This window comes from Camellia sinensis, chromosome 5, assembly GCF_055761805.1.
Source record: "Camellia sinensis isolate YWXY chromosome 5, ASM5576180v1, whole genome shotgun sequence".
NCBI classification, from domain to species: domain Eukaryota; kingdom Viridiplantae; phylum Streptophyta; class Magnoliopsida; order Ericales; family Theaceae; genus Camellia; species Camellia sinensis.
Window position 1 is genome coordinate 175,760,402 of NC_138965.1, and position 10,513 is coordinate 175,770,914.

At 43.0% G+C, this 10,513-nt stretch overlaps 1 protein-coding gene across 1 annotated transcript; it reads right to left on the bottom strand.

Moving 5' to 3' along the window:
• LOC114268149 (putative caffeoyl-CoA O-methyltransferase At4g26220) lies at positions 1-8,991 on the bottom strand. The gene is made up of 6 exons (XM_082870494.1): positions 8,923-8,991; positions 8,422-8,501; positions 8,005-8,149; positions 7,704-7,835; positions 6,826-6,859; positions 1-263 (listed from the first exon to the last, which is right to left on the bottom strand). Exons 1-6 carry the CDS (start codon positions 8,989-8,991, stop codon positions 1-3), a joined length of 723 nt encoding a protein of 240 aa, XP_082726620.1.
• Between the last annotated feature and the right edge of the window lie 1,522 nt (positions 8,992-10,513).

A 10,513-nucleotide genomic window follows, 5' to 3' on the forward strand; every position in this document is an offset into this window, starting at 1 on the left:
TTAAGAAACGCGCTTGCAAATAAGGACCCCATCACCAGAAGGAACATGAAAGATCTCAACGCGATGATCAGTTGTCAATAATTTGTTGAACTCAATTGTTGCTTTCCTCACTTCTCTCTTGCCCATAGGAACAGACTCTTCAGGCTTAGCAACAAATCCTCTTCCTCCCCATAGAGTGTTATCGTACAAGACCAAACCCCCAACCTTCACCAGTTTCATCATCCTCTCATGGTAGTTTATGTAGTTACCCTTGTCAGCATCAAGGGCGGACCCAAGATTCGTCGATGGGGTGGGCTAATATTAAGGTAAAATTATTGAAGTGGGTGAAAATTAATCAAGTCTTGGTGCTAGGCCCAATGCAACACTTACTCCAAGGTGGAGCTAGGTCGGACCTCGGCCCTATGGCCAACACTTGCTCCGAAGTAAGACAATCATAGGAGTTCGGCCCAATGTACGAGCGTCACTCCAAAGTGGAGCTAGGCCCAATGCAACACTCACTCCAAGGTGGAGCTAGGTCGGACCTCGGCCCTATGGCCAACACTTGCTCCGAAGTAAGACAATCATAGGAGTTCGGCCCAATGTACGAGCGTCACTCCAAAGTGGAGCTAGGCCCAATGCAACACTCACTCCAAGGTGGAGCTAGGTCAGACCTCGGCCCTATGGCCAACACTTGCTCCGAAGTAAGACAATCATAGGAGTTCGGCCCAATGTATGAGCATCACTCCAAAGTGGGCCGAGCAACATGGTGGACCTTCTAGATGGACAGAACCACTCCGAAGTGGGTTGAGCAACATATTGGACCTTCTGGATGGACAGAACCACTCCGAAGTGGGTTGAGCAACATGTTGGACCTCCTGGTTGGACAACCGTTCTAGAGCAGACCAACTTAGAGAAGGCCAATTCACTGAAGATCTTTCTTGGGTCCACTAGAGACAAACAACTCTGCTCCTCTCCCTCTGTATGAACATAACGTGGAGACATGGAGGTGCAAAGGGACAAGGAGCATATATGACAGACCTGCGTCTGAATGGCAGGCGGAGTGGTCGTCCTCTTCCAATGAGAGATCTCCGCTGATGAGACAAACAAAACAGACCTGCACTCGATTGTCAGGCGGAGTGGTCGTCCTCCTCCAATAGGAGACGACCACGAATAAGACACGTTGGACAGATGGCGGAGAGAGAAAGACTTGAACGACAAACAACCTTCTCCTATAAAAGGTGAACACTATTCACTCTGAAGGGATCCGAAAAATACACACAACACATATACACCCATTCTCTCTTTTTCTTCTTCCTAAGTCCCTGACTTTACCATCGGAGGGGTTTCCGACTAAACCCCGGTCGGGCAGCCTCACCGTTTGTTATTCTGTGCAGGTCTTCAATTCCCAAAGGACGCTGTTCATCCACGAAGTTCAACCCTTCTTCATAGTGCAGAAATCACCCCCGCACAATTGGCGCCGTCTGTGGGAAAACCACTGTTTGCTTCGTGACGACCTCCGGCGATGGGAATTGAAGATACACCCCATTCTGGGCTAGCAGAGAGGACTCCAATGACAGAGAGAACCAAAGATAACGGTCCAGCATTCCCTAGAAGGCATGAAGACCTTGCAGACCTTAACGAATAGAGCACCGATGTAGTAGAGCAACGTCATGTCATCGTCGGCGAGTCACCCCAACATAGCTCCCTTGATAGAGCCAACCGCGACCAAAGGGAGAGAGTACCACACTGTTCTATGACAAGCTCTGGTGAGGGGAACGAAAGAGATACCTTTGTTGCCACTGTGGAAAAGGACTTTGTTGACAGAGAAGACAAAGGATAACAAATTAACACTTCGAAGAGTGCCGGAAAACTAGATCTGCACTAATGGATATAGAGAGACCAGATCTGCACCGACAGATGAAGTCCAGACACGACGTACACCACTGTACTATTGTTTAGTCGTTCTAATGCCTCATTCTAAAGGACTCCGATGAAAGAGATGATGATCGATAAAGGACTATATTTTATGAAAGTGTTGGAGGACCAGATCTGCATCGAAGAACAAAGTCCAAATACGATGGAACACCACCGCATCATTGTTACTGACTCGTCTCATCATCTAGACGGAAGGACTCCAATTGGAGAAGACGAATGATAAAGAACCAATAATCCTAACAGTGTCAAAATACTAGATTTGTATCAATACTATTCAGTTGTCCCACCGACTAGACGGAAGAACTCCAATGATGGAGAAGACGAATGACAAAGGATAGATGCTCCTGAGTCTTCTGAAATATGAAATCTGTATTGACGAAACAAAGTTTAGATGTGGTGAAGCTCTACCATATCCTCGCAATTGAGTTGTTCCATTTATTGGAAGGAAAGACTCCATTGATGGAGAAAACAACAAACAAGGGTATGGTACAACCAAAACATAAGTTTGGGTTAATCCCAGCCGACTACATTGATGTGGGCCTAACAAAGGTCTAGGCCGATCCCAGCCAACCCCCTTAGTGTGGACCTAACAAAGGTTTGGGCTGATCCCAGTCGACCACCTTGACGTGGGCCTAACAAAGGTCTAGATCGATCCCAGCCGACCACCTTAGTGTGGGCCTAACAAAGGTCTGGGCTGATCCCAGTCGACCACCTTGACGTGGGCCTAACAAAGGTCTGGGCTGATCCCAGTCGACCACCTTGACGTGGGCCTAACAAAGGACTGGGTTGATCCCAGTCGACCACCTTGACGTGGGCCTAACAAAGGTCTGGACCGATCCCAGCCGACCACCTTAGTGTGGGCCTAACAAAGGTCTAGGTTGATCCTAGTTGACCAGTTCGATGTGGGCTGAACAAAGGCCACTCCTATATAAGCCGAATAGAAGCTAGGTTAAACCTAACTGTCCACCCCGAAGTGCGACGAACGAAAGCCACTCTGAAGTGTGCCAAACAGAAGTTAGATCGAAGCTAGTCCTTCACTAAGAGGTGGGTTGAATAGAGGCCACCCAACGTAGGCCAAAAAGAAGATAGGTTCAACCTAGCCGTCTACTCCAAAGTGAGCCGAACAAATGCCACTCCGAAGTGGACCGAACAAGAGCTAGGTTAAACCGAGCCCTCTACAGTGAAGTCTAAACAGAAGCTAGGTCAAAGCTTGCTCTCCACTCCAAAGTGGGATAAACAGAGGTGTAACCGAGTCAAGTAACGGCCGAACAATGATGATCGATTGGGGGCAAGACAACTAATTCAATTAAGGTCAAACGGGAAATATTGCAAGGTTTCCCTATTATTGCTCGACTGGAAGAGCAACTTAACTTTTCAAAGGCATAAGGCGAAGTCTAGTCGAACAACGAACAATGTAGGGCTACATCCTTGTTGCTCGGCTGGGGGCAAACAACATAAACATGAAGAAATTGAAAGTTCGAGTTACAAGTCCAACACTTGGCAAATTTCGAAGATACTTTATTAACTTAAAGTTTCATTACAAAAGGACCTCAGCCTAACGAAGGTGATACGAAGTGAAAGAGCTACAAAGAGGGATGAACAACAAAAGTTGGTTGGATGCCCAATGCCTGGGCCGAGCAATAGAAGTTGGTTGGACGCCCGACGCTTGGGCCAAGCAACAAAAGTTGATCGGACGTCCAATGCCTGGGCTAAGCAGTAGAAGTTGGTCAGACGCCCAACGCTTGGGCCGAGCAACAAAAGTTGGTCGGACACCCAACGACTGGGCCGAGCAGCAGAAGTTGGTCAGACACCCAATGCCTAGGCCGAGCAACAAAGGCTGAGCAATGAAAGTTGGTTGGATGCTCAATGCTCACTCCAAAGTGGACCAAGCAATAGTGGCTGATTAGACGTCTAACATCCACTCCAAAATGGACCGAGCAAAGGAAGCAAGTCAAAACTAGCTAAGCAAGACCAAGTTTCATAGCTCGAGTAAACAACCAAAAGATTGACAACAAACAAAGTTGGAAGTGCAACATTCTACCAAATAAATACACTACAAACAACAAGCAAAGGTCGAAGGAGTGTAGTGCCCGACGAGAGTCAATATTATCGAAGTCGATACCAAGACTATAACGACTATGTGCTAGACAACTCTCAAGAGAAGAGGTGCTAACATTGACAGTAGCTTGGTGGTAGAGAAACCGAATTAAAAAATGCAAACTCGCAACGCCAAAGCTGCTAGGGCCGACCAAGCAACTCGGTGTTGAAAAACAAAAATTATGCAAACAAGCTGCTACGGCCAACTAACTAAGTGACGGACAATCCTTAAGCTGAAGGTAAAACGACCGACTAATATATGAAGAAACGAGCTGAACAAATGGACGTGTTAATCATGTCCAAACAAGAAAATGGTGCATGATCCGCATGACCAAGCAATGTTAGCAAGCTATGCTTCGAGACCGAGCAGAATGGAGGGGCAGGACTTGGTCAACCAAGCATTGAGACCAACACCAATTTATCTCTTACAAGTAGGACCGAGCAAAAAGATAGCGAATGTCTTTCAAATTAGAACAAAGCTGTGATAAAGCACACTTGGCCTGCTTTGAAGCGTCGCTGTGTTGCTCGGCCCAATCGACGAACACTGCAAAAATATATATATATATATACTATTCTGCATATATATTTTTTTTCAAGTCAGGCAATGACGCTCAGCCGACTGAGAAAAAAAAAAAAAAAAAACACCAACCTAGACAATTACGAGGCTAGTGAAGACACATTTAGTTTGGGGGCACAACCGAGCTACAAAACATTGGGCAGACGCATGCGTTAGACCGAACAATAATTTTTAATCCAGCTCATGGAGCTCAAATTAAGTTGTGATCACCCAAACTTCGAAGTTGGTGACAGAATTGGCTTCCGCTTCGCCAAACGTAAGCGCAAGCCAGGGGGCAAATGAAGTGGGTGAAAATTAATCAAGTCTTGGTGCTAGGCCCAATGCAACACTCACTCCAAGGTGGAGCTAGGTCAGACCTCGGCCCTATGGCCAACACTTGCTCCGAAGTAAGACAATCATAGGAGTTCGGCCCAATGTACGAGCGTCACTCCAAAGTGGAGCTAGGCCCAATGCAACACTCACTCCAAGGTGGAGCTAGGTCGGACCTCGGCCCTATGGCCAACACTTGCTCCGAAGTAAGACAATCATAGGAGTTCGGCCCAATGTACGAGCGTCACTCCAAAGTGGAGCTAGGCCCAATGCAACACTCACTCCAAGGTGGAGCTAGGTTGGACCTCGGCCCTATGGCCAACACTTGCTCCGAAGTAAGACAATCATAGGAGTTCGGCCCAATGTACGAGCGTCACTCCAAAGTGGGCCGAGCAACATGGTGGACCTTCTGGATGGACAGAACCACTCCGAAGTGGGTTGAGCAACATATTGGACCTTCTGGATGGACAGAACCACTCCGAAGTGGGTTGAGCAACATATTGGACCTTCTGGATGGACAGAACCACTCCGAAGTGGGTTGAGCAACATGTTGGACCTCCTGGTTGGACAACCGTTCTAGAGCAGACCAACTTAGAGAAGGCCAATTCACTGAAGATCTTTCTTGGGTCCACTAGAGACAAACAACTCTGCTCCTCTCCCTCTGTATGAACATAACGTGGAGACATGGAGGTGCAGAGGGACAAGGAGCATATATGACAGACCTGCGTCTGAATGGCAGGTGGAGTGGTCGTCCTCTTCCAATGAGAGATCTCCGCTAATGAGACAAACAAAACAGACCTGCACCCGATTGTCAGGCGGAGTGGTCGTCCTCCTCCAATAGGAGACGACCACGAATAAGACACGTTGGACAGATGGCGGAGAGAGAAAGACTTGAACGACAAACAACCTTCTCCTATAAAAGGTGAACACTATTCACTCTGAAGGGATCCGAAAAATACACACAACACATATACACCCATTCTCTCTTTTTCTTCTTCCTAAGTCCCTGACTTTACCATCGGAGGGGTTTCCGACCAAACCCCGGTCGGGCAGCCTCACCGTTTGTTATTCTGTGCAGGTCTTCAATTCCCAAAGCACGCTGTTCATCCACGAAGTTCAACCCTTCTTCATAGTGCGGAAATCACCCCCGCACAATTATACAATATATTTTAAGTATAACCACATAAGAAAAAAGAGAATTTAATAATATAATCTAAATTAATATCTAAATTTATTGATTAGAAACAATCTAATTAAGTTGTACTCGACGAATCTCTAAATATTCGAATTCATCAATTACAAAATCAAGATCAATTTTCAATGTAAGGTCTCATTCAAGGTAGAGAGACAAGCAATCAGCAAGAAACTCATTCCCCGTTGAATTGCAAATGACAGTTTTAACATATTTCAAAGTTAAAAAACTAAGAGTAATATAGAACGTTGAACAAGGAAGCATCATAAAAAAACTAAGAGTAATATAATATTTGTTGCATAAAGACAAAATTTTAAAACCATTGTTAATCAATTCCATTCTCAACCAACGAAATAAAATAATTGGTTAATTACATTTACAAAAAATGTTAGGAAAGTGGAGTTGCTATAGGCTACTAGAGACGACGGAGAAGACAAAGAGAGGGCTGCTTCCTATCTATTGAAAGATGTGAGGATTGTTTTGGAAGATTTGTTCTTTAAACAAATACAAACCTATTGGCCTGCCTATCTATTTTTTTGGGGTAAGTATTGGGCAGCTATTGGACTGCGTATTTAAAAAACAAACAAAAAAACTATTGGCCCTTATTTGGGACTAGGCTGGGAGAGGTTGGGAGGCTAGGTTGGGTGGGAAAAAAGTTTTCTACAGATTTTTTAAATTTTGGGCTGGGTTGCAGCCACCTATGCCCAGCCCTAGGTCCGCCCTTGGTTAGCATCAACATAAGCAAATTCAAATGACCCTTCGTTTTGTTTCTACAACATAGCCCAAAACAAAACAAAAAAAAAACAAAAAAAGAAAGAACAAAATTAACATATTGAACTTATGTGAAGCAATTAGAATGGGGAAGGAGAGAAAAATGGTCGGGAAAAAAGGGAAAAAAATAATAAGTACATTGAAAATGAAGTGTATGATTGAGATTCAAACTAGTGTGGATCAAATTTAGAATAATTCTTTCTCTTTTTCTTTTTTTCTTTTTTACTTTTTTTTATCAAGAAAAAGTGAAATTTTATTCATGTATGAAGATTAGAGAGAAAATAACTCTATACATCCAAAGGGCCAAGGTGATGAAAATGCATCGTTGTTGACTAAGTACATCCAACTAGTTTGGTACATACCAAGCAAGCCAATCATGAGCAAACACCAAGCTAGAGAACAAAATGCACATTGAGAATCAATCCGATCCACACATGTAAATTTTATGATACTTTTTCTAAATGTAAAATTGTTTGAAAAAATATATATTTAATTTTGTTAGGTATCATTTCTGTTTTTGTTTCTTATTTTGAATTTCTAAAATTAAAAAATAAAATTAAAAAAACCTATTTTATAGTAAACTATTTATGAATATAACCAACCTTTTAGAATATATCAAGAAGTTATTCTTAAATTTTTGAAAACTATGTTTGCACAAAATTAAAAATCATATGAAAATAATGGATTTTTTGAATTATTCATCATTCTTGTTTTTGAAAACAGCAAAACAAAAATGATACAGAATGCACCCTTGTTCTTGTTTTTCAATTGAAGTTTCTATTAATTCAAGGAAGAGAAAAGATGAAAATTAAATAATCATTGATGGGCAATAATAATGCATACATCTTCTAAGAGTTTATCAAGAAAGGGAAGAGCTTGGGAATGAATGAAGTCAATTTTGTGTTCAACACCAGCTTTTTTGATGAATGGCAACCCTATTTCATAGGTCTCCCCGTTCATATCAACTGCCACAATCTGCAATTAATTAAAGTATATCTTGATTTTAGAGCTATATATAAAAATTTTAAGATGGAATTTTCATCACCAAATATTTAATTTCGTTGCTAAAAATACAACACTATCAATGTTCGGCAAGTAATATATTTCAATTTGTTGTAGTGTAGGGTGAGGAATAGGTAGAAACCTTGCTATGAGGAGGAATGGAAAGAGCAGTGAGAAGAAGAGAGTAGCCAGTGAAGACTCCAACTTCAATTGTCTTCTTTGGATTCACTGTCTTCAACAGCATCCCTATTAGCTGTCCTGCATCTGGTGATGTTCCAAACACTGCACTGCCAATCACAACACCTAACAAGTTGCTTATCTACTGGAGACTCACTTGTAGTGAATAAATAGTGGTGAATGAATTAAAGGTTTCTATATTGTCTGACAGAATACCATAAAAAGAGTGCAAGATAGGTTTGTTTCTTAAGTTGAGTAGTCTCATTTACATAATCAAGTAACCTTTATATTATATATTCTGATAACAAATAAAATCAAAGCAATACTGAAATAGAATGGTAGAAGTGCAGAGAGAGAGAAGAGAGGGATAAATAAATGTTACCTTGGATGGGTTGCGGTAGCATTCCTCAGCTCCTTGAGTGGCTCTGGTTCCCGTGGGTACACACTAGTCTCCGGTATATACTGCATCCATCCCAAAATGTACATCTTAAAATTCAAAATTGCTACAAAATGTATAAATTTTTCGAGAAATATCAATTCAGTGTAAGTTTTTACAAAAAAGTACAGTGAATAATTAAAGTCTTAAAACTCTTTTAGGAATTTGTAATAATTTTCTAAAAGTACCATTTGAATGGTAATTTCTCTTAAAAAGTAATGAATGAAAGATGAATATAAACCGTACATGTTCATCAAGTTTTAAATTTTCGAATAAGTTTGACTTGTCACGTGACAATTTTTAGGTTCATTAACCGTTGTGTTTAGTTTTGGAAAATCAAAAAAGTGTGACAAAATGTTCATAACAAATGAACTGTAAACTTTACATAATAATAATAATTATTATTATTATACAGATATATAGATAGATAAGTGGATGTTACGGTACTTGATACAATTCCTCACTTTCTAACACCACAGGGTTAGACTTAATTACTCTATTTGGGAGTAAGTCCATTTCTATTTGATGCACAACAACACTAATTGACAATTAATCAACAGAGAGAGAGAGAGAGCTCAGTACTTTGTTTCAATCCTACAGAGAGAGAAAAGTGAGGGGCTTATCTTAAAAACATGTACACATGAACATGAAAATGGAAGAATTAGTAAGCATAGTTTTACCAAATGCACAAACCAGTTGTATGAATAATTATGCATCCACTGTATACTTAAATAGTCGCGGGTGGATAACAACTATTAGAATTGTCGATCATTAATTTATCTAAAAACTTAAACTGTTACAGAGAAGAATAACTTTATTATTTACTTTTATTTTCCCTAACGATGACTTCGCTTTCTTGAATGGTTGTTCTGACTCATAACTGTGGGATATCATCACCCCATGTGAGGGGTGATCCTCCATGTGTTGCAAGGTTGGCCATGTTAGGAAGCCAACACATATGAGCTGGCCATGTGAAGCCAGCACACAAGATAGCTGGCCATATGCAAGGCCAGCCTCTCCATCTCCATTCTGATTGAGTATAAATGGAGGCTAAGGGGAGGGTTTGAGAGAGTAGAGCAAACCACAGAGAGTGAGATATGTGAGGCGGAGAGACCGTCTCCCTCGGTGTGAGCGAGGGAGACGGGTGAGTGTGGGTTTGTGAGGAGAGTGTGAGCTCCTCCTCTATTGTAATCTTTCTGTAATATCTCCATTGTTATAGTGATAACCGGCTACTCTCCCGTGGACGTAGGCATTGAGGCCGAACCACGTTAAATATTGTGTCTCCTTGAGTGTGGGTGTGTTTTTCTGCATGGTGGGCGGGATCCCAGATCCTAACAAGTGGTATCAGAGCCTCGTTGGTGGCGTTTCGGAACAACAACAGCGTGTTGTTTGAAACTGCCCAAAAATCAAGTTGCTCGAAATCAGGTTTTGAGCACACCAGGAGCAAGGGCTCGAGAAGAGGAGTCTAGAAATATAAAGCAGACACCCAACGGAGGCCGGACGCGCCCTCACGCGCCCCTAGAATTTGGCGCGTGAATCCCAGTCTCGCCACGCGCCACCACGCGCCGTTCAGGCAACCGGCGCGTGGTCCCAGTCTCACCCACGCGCCCCACGCGCGGCGCAAGGAAGACGACGACTGAGGGAACAGTGCGTGCCATACACGCGCCATCAACACACGCGCCACGTCATCTCGCCACGTCATCACCACGTGGCACAGTTGTCAGCCATGGGGCTGCCACGTGGTCGCCACGTCATCGTCCAATCATCGCCACGTGGTAGACACGTCATCGCCGCGTGGCAGACACGTCCTCGCCACGTCATCACTCTGAAGAAAGATCCAGTGCTACGCGGCAATGGTGCAGCCGCAGGAGGAAGGATCCAGTGCTTTGCGGCGAAGGTACAGCCGTAGATCTGAGGCGTACAAAATGTTTTGGCTAGATCGAAGCCATTTGGAGTCCGTTTTTGGTGATCCAATAGTGGTTTCCGACTATTTGGAGTATTCCGGACACATCTGTACGGTCAGATTTTGGAGACGGAG

Excerpts from the sequence above, each read along its gene's own strand:
- LOC114268149 (XM_082870494.1), bottom strand. The coding sequence starts at position 8,991 with ATGGACTTACTCCCAAATAGAGTAATTAAGTCTAACCCTGTGGTGTTA. Across the intron at positions 8,150-8,421 it reads GCTACCGCAACCCATCCAAG|TGCAGTGTTTGGAACATCAC; the intron begins GTAACATTTATT and ends TGTGATTGGCAG. Across the intron at positions 7,836-8,004 it reads CCATTCCTCCTCATAGCAAG|ATTGTGGCAGTTGATATGAA; the intron begins GTTTCTACCTAT and ends AATTAATTGCAG.